The 15,732-nt window shown below is 36.7% G+C and overlaps 2 protein-coding genes across 4 annotated transcripts; both read left to right on the top strand.

Moving 5' to 3' along the window:
• The first annotated feature begins 3,174 nt into the window (after nucleotides 1–3,174).
• On the top strand, nucleotides 3,175–6,608 carry LOC120012354 (F-box protein At2g41170-like). Of its 3 annotated transcripts, none has more exons than XM_038863746.1 (6): nucleotides 3,175–3,347; nucleotides 3,656–4,741; nucleotides 4,838–4,917; nucleotides 5,203–5,375; nucleotides 5,576–5,650; nucleotides 6,158–6,608. In XM_038863746.1, exons 2-6 carry the CDS (start codon nucleotides 4,073–4,075, stop codon nucleotides 6,343–6,345), a joined length of 1,185 nt encoding a protein of 394 aa, XP_038719674.1. In that variant the 5' UTR covers nucleotides 3,175–3,347; nucleotides 3,656–4,072; the 3' UTR covers nucleotides 6,346–6,608. The 3 variants fall into 3 exon arrangements, with proteins under 3 accessions (XP_038719674.1, XP_038719675.1, XP_038719672.1); XM_038863747.1 differs by having other exon boundaries at nucleotides 3,190–3,347; nucleotides 4,226–4,741; XM_038863744.1 differs by lacking the exon at nucleotides 3,175–3,347 and having other exon boundaries at nucleotides 3,512–4,741.
• Nucleotides 6,609–7,321: 713 nt separating this feature from the next.
• On the top strand, nucleotides 7,322–14,160 carry LOC120013476 (rhomboid-like protein 20). The gene is made up of 8 exons (XM_038865303.1): nucleotides 7,322–7,449; nucleotides 7,559–7,659; nucleotides 8,911–9,051; nucleotides 10,894–10,960; nucleotides 12,290–12,441; nucleotides 12,517–12,618; nucleotides 13,157–13,279; nucleotides 13,661–14,160. The coding sequence occupies exons 1-8, from the start codon at nucleotides 7,425–7,427 to the stop codon at nucleotides 13,823–13,825; spliced, it is 876 nt and encodes a 291-aa protein (XP_038721231.1). The 5' UTR covers nucleotides 7,322–7,424; the 3' UTR covers nucleotides 13,826–14,160.
• The last annotated feature ends 1,572 nt before the right edge of the window (nucleotides 14,161–15,732 follow it).

Here is a 15,732-nt window from a genome sequence, read left to right as displayed (position 1 = left end):
TAAAGCTTTTCCAGCACAGAATCATTCCTGAACAGCGATGTGTTTGAAGATGTTGGTCCCCCTTAAACATAGTTTTTATCTTCAGTTTGCTGTCACAAATCTCACAACAACATTGGGGTTCTATAAAGTTGGCAATCCTCATGTGATGTTGTCGTTGTTCTTGTCCTCAATACAACATTGTTTTTCCCTTCCATTCCTGCCGACATTGGTTTTGTATACCCATTTTTCCAATTATTGTTCCTATCTTGTTATTAAATTAAACTCACAAATTACTCGATGGATTCTGAGTTCAATTCACACTAGGAGCAATACCCTTGTGATCACGCGTGGGGTTTTGACCAAACTTATCATGTCGTCACATGAGAAATTTCTATACGTAGGGCCTAATGACCCAAATTTTGGCCCATATTAAATATTCAAAGGACAAGTCTTTAATGGTGTCATTCTCGGTTAAGGCCTCAAAACCTTGATTCAAAATGTTCTATTGAATCCTCTATCAAACTTTCAAATAGACACACCAATGAGAGAATTCCCCAGTTTGTGTTGAGGCATATTTGCTTAGTTGGTAGAAGATCCACACATGGTGTCATAGTGACACCTTCACCCCATACCAATCTACTGGCTCCAATAATTGGGGTGGGTTTCTTTGACAAGATGATGCCCCTCTCTCTCATTTGCTTGATTGAGAGACTACTTTTTGATGAGTTGAGGTTGCTGTGAAAGAATAATTCCAAGAGAACCAAAAGATTTGGGGTAGATCAGGATTCCCTAGCTCATCATGTTAATTATCCCAACATTTGTAAACAACATTAATTAGGAAAAAAAAAGGGCCATTATGCATGAATTGACAAAAAAATTTTCCCCAAGATTTCTTTCCTTCATTATCTTGGTTACATAGTGAGGGGTATTCTTGTCTTTGTAACTTAGCTATAAAGTGAATTTTTTTGGTCATTGTAAGGGAAATGGATTCATCATATGATCAATATATCAATAGTGAAAATCAAAACACAATCCAAGTTCATCGTGAGATGTTTAGAATATTTTGAGTTTATATTCAGTGATCTAGAATCGTCATGGTTTTTAAATTTTTTTTTTCATGTTGAATTTGAATTTTATCCCGTATAAAAAAATATATTATTGGATTCATAAAATTTATCCAAACACAAATATAATTTTTAAAAATTAAAAAAAATATTGTTGCTGTAGCTGTAGTTTATCCACAGCATACAATCCCACCCCACCATTGCACTTTCTTTCTTTCTTGATTTTTCATATTTATTCTATGTTGTTTTTTTTGCTTACTTCACCAAACTTTTCCATAAACCCACTTTTGTTGCCTTAGTTTTGGGTATAGTTGGGGGACACTATATATATATATATACACACATAAATTAATAATCCATTGAGTAGTTAGAAAGTTTAACACAAAAGGAGAAAAAAAAACACATACAAATAAACTTTTGGGATAATTAATTTGGAACAAAACCATGTTCATGATCATCTCTATTTACATACATGGATTGTCACAAGTCACAAGCTACAATATAACTCAGGACCACATGAATATGCACCTTAATTGATAGCACATGAAGTGCATCATCAATGTTTCTTAATGGTTTAGTCCTTGAATCTCAATTGATTGACTCTCAATTATTGGAAGTAACCATCTCCAAAAAGCAACTCATTTCATTTGGCCCCCCTCCTTTTTAGGGCTTCCTTTTTCTTTTCTTTTCTTTGTGGTGATTCCATTAGGAATTAATGATGTCATAACATTTGATGGGTTTCCTATGCCAAATGATGGTCTACTAGGGTTTGTTCTTTTATAGACCAACCCGGAGCACCTAAGATTTTGGAGCATCAAAATTGAAAAATATCAATTCTTTGCTCAAGTTGAGTGAAATAAAAATGAGTGTAGCATCCGACTCGAATGAGCAAGCCAGAAGTCTCTGCAGTGTCAAATTTGGGATATTGGGTAAGTCACCTCTTGTCGCATATCGTCCCGGGGAAGATGTAAAGTCTATGATATAATATGTCAAACTTAATTCTAAATTTAAAAAAGCGTTTTACATGAGAGCTAAAACTAGTATGGGCTATTACAATGAACCCGTTACTTATATCATAAATAAATAGCATAGAAATATGCATTTTCTTATTACATGTTATTTATATATGACTGCAAATATGTCATTTAATGGAGCAAGTGTTAGGGCAAACTTTTTAATGGGCAAAGTCTATAAATATGAGTGGTCCTAATAATCCACTCAATTATGGCCCCTACATATTTATGAGTCATGTTTAGTCACTTGACAAGGTCCTCAAAGTCATCCGCTGGCGAAAATTACACGTTTGGCATGGCGGAACCGCTTTTGCGACTCCGCGGGCAGATTGATGCCAATAATTTTGGTCGCCATGATAGTTCATTATTTACTCATAAACTCTCCCATATTAATATGAAATCAATTATGTGATTAGTTGTTTTGTTTTTTCCTATAAAATACACAATTATTATTCGTTAAAATCGGTTGATTAGAATAAAATTAGATCATCAAGGAACCGTATATGCATCCTTTGATGCATGCGGTTCAACAAAAATCGCGAAAATAAATAAGAATCAATGCGTAAATCTTAACTCTTTTTTTTTTTCCAAAACACTCTTTCTAATTTTCTATTGTAACGAAGAAAATTTTCATCCTTTTCAAGAAAAATGAGTTTTGGCTTCGAGTGTGCACCGAACAAACTCATGCGTTTTGAATAATCCTCCATAAATTATCATCAAATTTTTTTATCTCAATTTTATAAATTTGTGGGTGTTTCCTACTTTCAGAAGCATTAAAATGCTCATATTATCAACAATGCTATTACATAAATATATCTCAATAGGACAAAAATCATGCTCTGAAATCCCAAAGGAACATTAGTGGTTTCACTTTAAAAAAACACTAAACTAAGAAAAGGAAGGAGAATACTAGGTTGATTGGGACACAGCAGAGGAGGAGAAAAACCCAACACAAAATGGCATTGGAAGCATCATCACATGTAAACAAGGCAAACAAGCAAAACCCAAATTATTATTCTTTAATCCACCAATGAAATTCAATTTGGCAGTTCCACATTAGTCATATTTAAAGGGGCTGTCACATTCCATTTCATTGCATGATTTGTAATTGCAATTTACATGGCTGTGGTCTGTGGTGGGGAGATGTTGATAGTTTGGTAGAAGTTAGGCGAAGTATCAGGTTGGGCTTTTATGGGTTTCTGACAAATCACATTGACAGCCACCAAGAAAGTTACCACCTTTGTTCACTACCCAGCATAAACTATTGGAAACCCATCAATCAATCTCTCAGGTGCGGTCATTTTCTCCATCTTTATAGACGATTAGGATCATAATTTGGAGGAATCATCTCCTCATACAAGTTTTGTTTGTCATATTATACCCATTTAAATATTGCATTCCAGGTGTTTCGGGAACTACGGTTCTCTTTATATTCGACAAGTTTTGGTGTTTTTGTCACCTAACTCTGGCCCATAACCCACCTAACCATATCTGTTTTCTGCTTCAAGATTCTTGATTGTCCACCTAAAACTCATAGGTTGATAATAAATGGGTATTTCTGAGCAGCTAAAATCTACTTTGTATTTGATTCTTTAACAGTTAACTGCCATTTGGCGGTGGGAATTCACTATTGAGCTACCCAACTGCACATTTAAGGAAGCTGGTGTCTACTCTGTGCGCCAGAGTGGAGCTGCACATTTAACTAGCAACAATTAAGGCTTTGTCGATTGTGGTGTGTGCAGATGTCCCTCATTAATGGAACCGCAGTGGACAGTTCCCTTAATTTGTAGCCTAACTGGCACGGTCTCGTGTCCATTAGTGGGCCTGTAGTGGTCAAGGCCAAGGTGTTTGAAGAAAAGTTTAAAAGGGAAATACATACATTCGCTTACGCTTATTTAGATGCTCCTTTTTTATGGTGGTTGCGTTTTAGAAACTAGAACCAGTTCTTGAATTGTAATTGGCTGTTGCTTGCTACTCTGAATCATCTCATTTTGATCATCAAAACCAAGTACCCAAATGCTTTTCTTCCTGATTTCATGCTTTTCTTTTCTCCTGCTCTCCAAGTCATTCTCTTTAAAGCCCTTCCTCTTAATGACGAATGACTGGAGATTGTTGTCACTTCCTTGGTTTTGGGAGGAATTATGTAGTTTCATTGTCTCTTGGTTGCAGAAAGGTACGCTTGATATTAGTTTCTACCAAGCTTCCCAAATCATGCCATTGAAGAAGATCAATCATGGTGCTAAGGTGGAAAGGGTAGAGGAAGAGAGAGTGATTTCTTTGCTGGACTTGCCTGACTTGGCCTTGGAATGCATTTTGGAGCGGCTTTCGCCGGCTGGGTTATGTAGCATGGCAGAAGTTTGTGCTTCTTTGAGGGAAAGGTGTAGAAGTGATCACTTTTGGGAGAAACACATGAAGCCGAAGTGGGGTAGATTGATTGGTGATGCTGCTTATAGAGAATGGGAATGTCATCTAGCCTCAACAAAGAGACCAACCCTTTTGGCCCAAAACAAACAAAATGCGCTTTTGAGTTTTGTTCAGAGAATTTTCCCTCTCTCTTGGATTAGACCCAAGTTAGAATGCAAAAATGAGCCTAGAAATTCTTTGCCGGTTGATTCAATCATGGCTTTGTTTCTCTCCCTTGAAAGTGGCAAATTCTGCTTCCCAGCTCAGGTCTACAATCGAGAGGTATTTAATAATCCCAAAGATTTTTGTTGGTATTTCTTTCTAGTAGTAGATTGACTGCTATAATTTCTTATCATTTGCTCTGTATGCATGATACAGAATCGAAATGTTGGGTTTATGTTGTCATGTTATGATGCCAAGCTTTGCTATGATTCACAGACAGACACCTTCCTGGCAAGGTATGATCCATGAAATTCCCTCGAATCGTCCTTACTATATGTGTGTCTGTGTTTGTTTGTACATTTGTTTATGAGCTCCAAGGGCTAATGAAAGTTGTCACTTTTATCTGATTTTTGGGTTTTTTAATCCTCGGATTTACTAAAATATTAGGCAGTAGGCCAATGCCAATTCCTTTCAGTTCAAAATTTTCCAAGCAAGTGGAGAAAATTGGATTTCACTTGATTAGCCAATATGTAAAGCCAAGCCTGCCCTCAATTTGACCCTAAAATGGATCTGTATTGCAGTTACTCAACTTGCGGAAGGCGTATGACAGAGGATAATATACGATGGGATAGGATAAGAGCACCAGCTGTTGACACTCCTTCTAATGTTCTTCACATCTCTGACTGCCTAAGTGACTTAAATCCTGGTGATCATGTTGAGATCCAGTGGAGAAGAAATAAGGAATTCCCATATGGTATATTTATCAAATCATTTTAAATTTAATGTCTCGAAGAAATTCATGAAGGATCACACTTTACATATTAAATGACATGGTAATGATTATATGTGTGAAAAAAAAAATAAAAAAAGGCAAAGAGCTGTCTGTTGCTATGAAATTGCTACACTGCCTCTTGCTAAGCAATGACTTTAAGTTGTACTAAAAATGTGTTGCAGGTTGGTGGTATTGTGTTGTTGGTCATCTGGAATCATGTAGTGGAAATGAAAACTACTGTCATTGTCCATATCGTGGTAAGCAAACTCTCTAAAATTTTTGATCTTCTAGTCACTTTCTTTTACTGCCATTGTTAACAAGATATACCAAAGTTGTTAATCTGATATTCGTGTATTCTTCACTATCCCCACTTGGAGAATTCCAACAATATATCAGAGACATGGCTAAGATTGAACATCTATGTTTATGTGAATTGTGTAACATCCGTGAACTGTCTCGAGTCTACGAGAATGGTAATGATGACTGGCTTTGAAGCAAGCCACCTTCGAATTTCCCCGTGCCTGCATGTTGATCAGGACTTGTAAACTGAATCAACAAATAAATTTAGATGCAGTTTGGGTACTCATCATACTCTGGTGCATCTCTCTATCTAGATTCCTTGTCTGCAAGAACTTCTTCCAGTCACAGATACATAAGCATGCAAGAAAGTTCTTGTGTACTTCGGTTTATCATTAGTTGTATGCCAATGATCTCTAATGGTTGTCATTGTAAGAACTCAACAAATAATGTCTCTCTGCTAACAGATACAGTGATATTGGAGTTCAAACAGTACACCCCCGGCTCAAGATGGAGAAGAACAACAATTAGCAGGAAGGATCATCGAGAAGAAGGCGACGAAGCTGGTGGCTTTTATGGTGGAATTAGAAAGCTTTACTTGCAAGATGAGATTTCGACGTGGAAATCCCTCTGGCCGGCCCAAATCTTGGAATGAAGAGATTACAAACGATCGACTTTTTTTCCCCAGTTTTAGGCCTTATAAAATCCTGTGAATAAGCTCCCCCTTCTTTTCTTTTTGTTTCCTCTTGACTTTGTGAATAAAGAGATTAGAGTTCAAAGTCATGGAAGTTGTTCTGAGAAGATTTTGTTCACAAGGATGCAAACTTGCACCTAATGTACAGGCAGATGTTGTAACTTGTAAGTTGTGATCTGTATTAGAAATATATGAGTCTCATTTTGGGAACAAAACTTGATTGACTACTCTCTTTTTTTTTCTTTTTTTTTTTTCAATTTTTTCCAGTTTTGCCTTTGAAGGTACAAGCATGCCCATATTGCTTTTAAATCACCAGCACAAGTTGCATATGGAGTTTGGAGGATTCAAGCCTATAGTTGGTCATGTACTATGGGTTTTTATATGTTGAAGACCATGATTGATTTTTTTTGCTGATATTCAAAGGGATTTTTCATCTTCAAGTTACTCCTAGGAATAGAATTGGTTGAAGTTTTTGGGATTATGGTGCAAGAAAACAGATTCACCAACCCAACATTTCTTTGCAATTAATAAAGATCACATGAGAGGTAGAAACTTTTGTGTGTGCGGACTCATGTGTTAACTGTACGAAGGGTAAATTTGTTTGGTATCGTTCTAGGTTAAAAAAAAGAAAGAGATCACGAGAGAAGAGACATTAACCTAATCGATTGTGTTGTGTAGATTTGAACAGAAGCTTTGGACTAGGCCCATTTTGTGGCCCAATCAAACTATTTTTTTTACTACCAAAACAAGCAATAAATGATTATACAAATTAAAAAATAAGTGAAATGACATATTTTGTTAAGCTGATATTACCCAATTTACCTATTTAAGTGTATTTATTATTTAGTTTTCATGAAGACTGAAAAAAAAAAGATAGGAGAAGGAATGGGTCAGGACTCAGGAGTCAAGACTCAGTCACTCAGGAGGACTAATAATTGGGGATATAAAAGGCAACAAAACAAATTACAGAGCCCAGAAAAACAACACAAGACGGAGAAGAAAAGGTCGTTGATTCTTCGCTCTCGCTCCTGAAAGCGAAGATGAACGGCGGCCCCTCTGGTTTTAGTACGTACTCTAAATTTATTCATCCATATATGTATATATGTGTATATGTACGTTATCTGTGTCTACTTAATGCTTTGATCAAGTTCTTATCGGGTTGTCTGCATCACAGACAATGCTCCAGTCACGAGAGCCTTCGTTATCGCGTCTGCTATCTTCACTATCTTCTTTGGGATCCGAGGTCGCTCTAGTAAGCTTGGATTATCATATCAGGTACTCTCTTTTTTTTTCAGATTCAAAATTTTGACGCACTGTTTGTTTGTTCTTTTTTTCTTTGTCCTCGAGTATTCTCAACTGGGTTTAATTTCGTTCATCGTTTCAAGACCTGGGTTTAATCAATCAACATTTTATATCATCTTTTGTTGGGATTTTCATTTTCCAGTGCTAGAATTGGATCTTGCGTTTTTATGCTTAATCGTATGAAAGGGGTCAAGAAATTCAGCTGCCTGCAAATCCATTTTCTTGAATTTGGTGCTTTAGTATTATTGACTGAACTGATTTAATGTTGAGCTATATTATACGCTTGTACTCGCAATAATCATCGTGATGGGCTCCCGTAGTTGGGATCTTTAGTGTCTCATTTTGATGCAAATTTAGCTATTTCTTTCTTTTTAATATAGTGAAGTATAATAATGGAGTAAAAAATTATTGTATTCAGTTCTGTGGTTCACTATTACGGATCTTATTAATGTCAAGTTACAGAAGATGCAAGTTAATGATAATGTTATTTTCTGGCTGGAATACTCAAATTCCCTAACGGGACATTTGGTTGGCATTTTGAGGGGGGAATGAGGCAGACCGATGGTGGGAATCACTCATTCCCTCGTTTGGTTGAGTTTGGGAGGGTGGAATCCCAAACTCATCCCACCCTCATTCCCTATTTATGGAGATTAACCAAGCTCACTAAAATGGTGAGATTGACTAATCTCCACAAGGGAGAATGAGTTTGATACTCAAAAGACTATTATATCCCTTATTGAGAAGTAATCACAACCATTAAATTAATCTATTCTTATTTTTTATACACAAAAAATTGGGTAGTATGGAAATTGTAAGATTAAAATTCTAACACTCATGCTCACTCTTCATTTCATACCAAACATGGTAATGTTCATCTCATACTCACCTCACACTCACCTCAAGCTCGCCTCACTGGATGAGCAACCAAATGCCCCGTAAGATTCATCAATGAAAATCAGGATTACAGATTACTATTGGCTGAACCTTGGAGAAACATTAACTTCCTGGAGAAATTTGTTATGATCTTTGTCAAAAGAAACTGAGTAGAATAGTGACGTAAGAATGATCCCGCCAATTCGTTTGTTGGGAATCTCCTCATGCAAATCCTGGTGATATTAATGTCAAGTATATTTTTTTACATCCTTGTATGAAATGCATGCCGCTAGTTCTCCAATGTCACATTTAGAGTGGATTCTTATTTTTTTTTATTGGTCCTTGTGGCAGGATATTTTCGGCGGGCTTCATGTTTGGAAATTAATTGTGTCGGTTTTTGCCTTTTCTTCTACGCCAGAGCTCGTATTTGGACTTTATCTGCTATACTACTTCAGGGTATTTGAGAGACAGATAGGCTCGAATAAGTATTTGGTGAGTAATTTTACCTGCGATAATAAATTTATTTCAATTTTCAGGTTCTCTAATTTTTGTGGCTTAAGTAAGTTTTAGTGATGGGTGAGAGGAAGAATTGAGAAATGAGGCTTATTGTCTTTGATTTAGTTCTCTGTGTTTGATTACTTGATAAATGTGCATCTACTGGAACCCCTTGTATGTTTGTATATATATTTTCAATTAATCGGGATCTCTCTCTCTGCATTTTATTTTCTTTTCTGAATAGGAAAACATTCTGAAGGGAACCAAGCTCTGCTTTATTAAGAGCAGGGGAGAGTTGATCATCCTCTCTCCATAATTTGAAAATGAGTTTCTTTCTCCTAAAATGCCTTAGTGCTTCTCTCTTCCCAAACAATCCACGGTATGAATAAAGGGATGGAGTTCTCTAGTTATTACTACAAGATCAGTAAAGTAACTAGAGAGTGAGAATAAGAGAGTAGAAGTGCATTTGGGTTTATGATTAGTTGAAGATCATTAAGACAGGTGGAGCAAATTGAACTTGGCATGTTGGTGTATTGAATGGAAAACGATCATATTTCCGTGGAAGGGATGAGAAAAGAAAAATATAGAAAATAATGGCAAGATTTAAAGTATTGAGGAAGTTGGAATATGACCTTGGATAGAGTGTACTGGAGGAGAAGTTTCAACATACCAAATTGCAACTGGATCGATGTCAAGGGTTATCCTATTTTGTGAACCATCCAAATTTGTTGGGAAATGTTACGTGTTAGGTATAGGTCTCAATGTGATTATATATTTATCTTTCACTGATATAGAGGTTGGCTTCACGAAAAACTCTACTTTGATTGCTTTGTATAAGAGCTCACGTGGGCCTCAGGACAGCTGTCCAGATGTAAGTGGGAGCATAATTTGAAATGTAAGTTAAAGTTGGCAATGGTAACAATGAGGTAGCTTATAAAGCCATGCTTCAAGGATATTAGATACATATCTTGACAATAGAAAATCAGGGTGCTTGTGTTACCATCCTATAATCCTTCAATTTTAGCTAACAAGGAAATATCTTTTGTTGGCTTTGCAAAGCTTTAACTTGTAGGGCATGCCATTTGTATGATTATCAAATGAAGTCTCTGTGTCATATGACACAACAAGTATATTGAATTACCCAAATATTCCTGCGAATGATTCAATAACAAGGAGCTCTTGGTGGCATGCTCCTTATCCTTTGCACTCTCTTCCCTGAAAATTTAACAATATAACCACAACTTATTAAAAAAAAAACAAAAGCATTCTTAAATATGAATACACGTGCTCTTATCTTTCACAAAGGCTATGTTTGATCAATTGCAGGCCTAAAATATATTATTCTGTGATGCCATGTACATAACTTACAAGGACCATGTATTGTTGATGGTATTATGTGCTTATTATCTTAACTTTAGGCTCTCTTATTATTTGAACCTGGGGTTTTGATCATGGAAAGGACACGTTATTAGTGGTATGAATGTCCCATTCACCTGATATGGTGTGTTTGCATGTAGTTTGCTGTAATCAAACGAATTGTGAAAGGTTATCCTACCTTCCTACCTGGTTCTTTGTGCTTGCATCTGACCTCTACCAATTCTTACTTGGGTTGGGATGTGGGAGTCCATACAGTGCATGATAATGAGTGACTTAGCTGCATAGTATTCTGTGACTGTTAGATATATCTTTGGTTTGTTGATAATAGCTGTATTCCCTTTTATCTTTTTTGCATACCCTTTTATCTTTTTTCAATCGAGCAAACAATAGATGATTGCTTTACGCTTCTGCAGATGTTTTATTCCTGTTCTGTTTACTTTAAATTTGTCTACCCCAATGCAGGTATTTATCTTGTTCTCTGTAGTAGTTTCACTACTCCTTGAGGTTCTAGCTTTAGCGCTCCTGAGAGGTATGTGCTTGCTGCACATGCATATTAAGTTAAATCCTAATTTTTGATTCATTAATCTCTTCCCTCTCTGCTAATTATCAGTCATTTCATTTATTATCTTTTAGTTTCTGGTTGGACATTAATTACATTCATTTCTGAAATATCAGGCAAGAAATATTTTGGGGAAAAAATTAATGAGAAGTCAAAACCTAGATTTTCCTTTTTATTAGTTTTATTTTCAAGAGCTTGAGGCGTCGCTAATATGTGTAAGGAAACTGGCTTGGTGTAGACTTGAATAACAAGCTGACCTTGTCCATCATTTTCTAATCCTCTTTGGCTCTTTCCACTGACTCTTTCTTTTAATGTCGCATTGGGCCATGGGGCATACTAATCCATTTTTCTTCTTTTCTTTATGAAATAACCTTGTCATACTCCTTTCCCTCTTAGCTTAACTGGAGAATGCCCTATCTCGTGTATGCCTCTTCTCAAACCTTCATGTCCTTGGATCCTTTTGCATGTTCTATAAGGAAAAGTGTGCTTTCTGTATTTTGTTCAACTCTACAGTAGCTGAGCAGATTGTGCAAGTCCTCCTTTCTTACCTTTAGGAATTGCATCAGCCTGAGTAAATGGATTCTTTTCTCACACTCTTGATCAACTGTGATCCTTTGGAATTTCATATTTTAATAATCTGAGAATACCGGAAATTACTTGAGAGGATAGTAAAGAGAATGGATAACAGTCATTGCACAAAGCTCCCACAATGATGGAATGGAAAGCTTAGATGCATGTAGAAGAGGAACAAATTCCTCTTCATATTTGTGGAATTATATGTACCTCTGGTTGGTGATCAGCCTTATTCGGTCATTCCATGTGCAGAATTTAGAACCAAAACAAATTTATATAAGGTCAAATTCTTGCACGAGGCTCCACTACCATGGTAGGTTATGGAGAGGGAAGATATATGCAGCCTTACCTACATTACGGATTGCAAAATGACAAAAATTTTATAAATAATGATGAATGGAAGGCATTGGATATGTGCTATCAGCTATTTCCAACAGTTTTTTTTTAAAAAAATAAAAAAAAATATACTGGAGTTTACCTCTTTAGTGCCTTTCCTTTTGTATCCAGGATTCAATGCCTAGTTGTGTGGCTCTGTGCATGTGAGAGAGATAGAATTCACAGTTATTTATGTTTTTGCTTGAACTTCTATAGTCTATAGATCAAGAACATTTTACAGATGCAGCGTCCTCCTCATGATTAAACTACGCCTCTGTGTATGTTAATATAGGGTTGTTTCTGCAGATTTTGAGTATAATTTTTGTGTAAAGTACACTTATTATTATGCAGATCCCATGGTGAACCTAATCACATCTGGACCCTATGGCCTCATATTTGCTTCATTTGTGCCCTTTTACTTCGACATTCCAGTTTCAACATGGTTTCGTGTTTTCCGTGTTCGCTTCTCTGACAAGTCTTTTGTATATCTTGCTGGCCTTCAGGTAAAGGGTGCACATTGTATATTTCTTATTTTGTTTCTCAATATTTAAGGATCTCATATTAAATCTGCCTGGCAGCTTCTATTATCGGCCTGGAAAAGATCCATTTTACCAGGGATATGTGGCATCCTTGCAGGTTCATTGTATCGTATGAACATCTTCTGCATTCGTAAAGCAAAGGTTACATTTCACACTTGATCTTGCGTAAAGGGAAACTGCTATGTCCTTTTCTTTTTCTTCTGTTATATGTCAGCAAATTATGTATATCGCCTTGGCATTTGTGCTTTGACTATTCATGAGTGCATGGTTGGGATAGAACAATAAAAAAAAGTACTTGGATCGGATTTCTTTCCTGCAAGAATTTTCTTACAATTTTTTAGTTTACATGTGATTTCTGCCAGAATAGAGAGTGCTGCGTGTTTATGGTCGAGGAGACATTAGGTTTAGGGGCTGTAATTGAGAGATTCTTATTACAAATGTCAATCTCTGAAGCTGGGGCCGTCTATTGAGCTACCCACCTGGGTGGCACTTTGAGTCTTCGTCTTAGGAAAGATGTGAAGTGAAATTAGGGCTGCAAAAGTACTTTCTTTTTCACTAGTAATTCACTCCGACTTTCAGTTTCATTTTAAATCAATATTTAAGTTTTTTGGAATCTCGCTTTCTTTTCTTTTTTTTGTGCATATGCTCACTGATACACAATGTTGCATGTGCATTACAGTTCCCAGAGTTTGTTGCTTCATTCTTTTCGAGATTTTCTTTGCCATCCATGGGGAGTTCACCTGGAGCACCAAGTCGAAATGTTGTAGGAACTGTACCATCCTACCCAGGTCGCCATGTGGAGGCAAGTATCCCTACTGAACTTTTCCTTTGACCATCTTCTTGAAACATACAATTATCTACCGATGGCAATGATGATAGGTTGCACGGCCACCATTGTGTTATTTGTTTTCAAATTTCACAGTATGTTGGTTTAAACTTGTTTTTGATTTTGAATGGCTGATGCAAAATCATTGGGATGACCATTTGTTTTAGGTGCTTCTGAATCCCAAACCATTTTTCTGTTCTCATGGCTTTTCTTATTTGATTCGGTTGAATAGTGCATATAAATTGAATTTGAAGTTCATGTCACATAGCAGCCTTTAATTCAATAAATCTATGTTAATACTTTTATTTTATACACTTCCTTCGTTACCTGAAGACTCATTCACTTTGTTCGTCTCAGAGAACCTACAGCGCGCCTTCAGCTGCAGAACCACCAGAGGATGCCATTGCCACCCTTGTCTCTATCGGTTTTGACAGGAACTCAGCCAGGCAGGCACTTGTGCATGCTAGAAATGATGTTAATGCAGCTACAAATATTCTTCTTGAGGCACAGTCCCACAACTAATATATCAAGGCTTTAGAGGAACTGAAGAAGGAACTGTTATGAATCGACGAAACAAGATTTATTGAGATTGAGGCTTATGGTTAAATTGATATTTCCCATTTTGATCAGGAGTAACTAGCCTTTTGGAATCCCACCAAATCGCTTAGGGTATCATGCTAAAGGGTTTATCCTTTCTTTGTTCATTTTATCCTGGTTTCTTTTGGGTTTTGTCGCTGCCATTCATTTTATAGTAGTATCAACACATGATGCTAATTGAAGACTAGGAGCCTGTAGAATTGTTCATACACCTTACTTGTAAAGATGCAATCTGAGGTAATGTTGCTTTCTCAAGCAGTCAATGCGTTTCTGATTGTTAACCCGTTTTCTAGCTGTGGGATGTAATATGGTCTATTTACATGCCAGAATCGCCTGGTTTGTGCCATGCAAATGATGTCTCGCCCTCACCTGGAACATGGTCCGCGACATTCTCCTTCAGTTCTGTTTTTTCCCTCTAGCCGGAGATGTTTGTACTGCTGGCGAACCAGGATCAGAACGAACTTAGGACCATCTATTCTCTCCACGATTATATGAATCGCCTGAAAGCCAAGAGACATGATCTTATGGTATCATGCTCATTACCTGATTTGGTCCCTATACCATGCTTTTCAAAACAGGAAGGAAGAAGGCAAAAAAATCTCTTCCCCTTTTCTTGCTCTTAACATTGCCGATTCTCTCTTTCATTGATAATAATTTTAGCATTGAAAATAAAGTTTTGCTTTATGTCATATGGTGTGGTCTGAGATTGTTTCCATCTAATTCAATCATCACACGAGTGCATTTCGATATTCAGTTAGCAACTTAGCATCTAGCATCACTTCTGAATTTCAATTGCAAGCAATCACACAAAACCCTTCCCAAGCTCCGCACTTTTTGGCGATTCCCAAGCTCTGCACCTTTGTGCCTTATCTTGGCTTTTCTCGATTTGGAAATGTAAACATGAATCTATGAGAATGCCATCTATGAATGTCCACCATACAAATAGAGTCAAATGGATGGTTGGCATGACAAACCGGCTCGAGCCAACATGTCCACAAGGAACGGGTGATATCTGAATTGGGTTCAAGTGGGATTCTCTCGGAGAACCACAAAGCATTAAAAGGCATCCCAAACAAAAAGCTGCAACTGTGGATCACTTGGAAAATAAAGAACAAAAGAGCATCTAGTAATACCTTAATCAAACAAATAACCATCTTATGCAAAACAGTAGAAAAAATGAGTAAATAACACCTTGCTGTTCCGCAAAAGATGACAGAAATTAAAAATAGCATTTCTCATCCAAACCCAGAATCCAAAGGTTTTCATGCCATATATCATCTTTTATATTTTTTATGCCTGTAAACAAGACAACCGCTGCAGAAAACATGCATTTTGGCATTCTACATGTTTTCTCCTTGGCTTCATATTCTTTTAAAGGGGCATTTCTATAATTATTTCTACTTGTTGCAAATTCATAGCCTGAAACATGAATATTAAGCATCCAAAAAATCTATATTCAAGCTAAGAAAAATATACCACCGTGATTCACAAACTTAACCAGGTAGGCTGAAATTTTACCATCTCAAAAGCTGATAGATCAAAATCACAAAAGCAAAACAAGAGATGTATGAAGTACGATATTATCAAAAGCATAGTAAGATTTCTTAAAGACCTCATTGCCAAATACAATACAGAGGCAAAAGTAAGCATCCAAGCAGCAGTAGGGTAAAACCGTAAAAGTAAAGAAGGGGGTAAGTAGAGAAGTAAAGAAGGGGGTAAGTAGAGACTCCCTCTCAGATAATGCTATGTAAGTAGACTCCCTAACCAGGTAGACTCAAATTTTACCATCGCAAAAGTTGATAGCCTAAAATCACGAAAGCAATAGAACAGCT

This window comes from Tripterygium wilfordii, chromosome 13 (assembly GCF_013401445.1).
Source record: "Tripterygium wilfordii isolate XIE 37 chromosome 13, ASM1340144v1, whole genome shotgun sequence".
NCBI lineage: Eukaryota > Viridiplantae > Streptophyta > Magnoliopsida > Celastrales > Celastraceae > Tripterygium > Tripterygium wilfordii.
Note: the sequence above shows the minus strand (reverse complement) of the source record. Positions and strands in the feature narration are given on the sequence as shown.

What these genes read in the sequence shown, in the direction of transcription:
- LOC120012354 (XM_038863746.1), top strand. Translation starts at nt 4,073, where the DNA reads ATGCTTTTCTTCCTGATTTCATGCTTTTCTTTTCTCCTGCTCTCCAAG. An exon ending in ACAGACACCTTCCTGGCAAG is followed by an intron (nt 4,918 to 5,202) that starts GTATGATCCATG and finishes TCTGTATTGCAG; the next exon opens with TTACTCAACTTGCGGAAGGC. An exon ending in CTGTCATTGTCCATATCGTG is followed by an intron (nt 5,651 to 6,157) that starts GTAAGCAAACTC and finishes CTCTGCTAACAG; the next exon opens with ATACAGTGATATTGGAGTTC.
- LOC120013476 (XM_038865303.1), top strand. Translation starts at nt 7,425, where the DNA reads ATGAACGGCGGCCCCTCTGGTTTTA. An exon ending in CGGCGGCCCCTCTGGTTTTA is followed by an intron (nt 7,450 to 7,558) that starts GTACGTACTCTA and finishes TCTGCATCACAG; the next exon opens with ACAATGCTCCAGTCACGAGA. An exon ending in AGCTTTAGCGCTCCTGAGAG is followed by an intron (nt 10,961 to 12,289) that starts GTATGTGCTTGC and finishes ATTATTATGCAG; the next exon opens with ATCCCATGGTGAACCTAATC.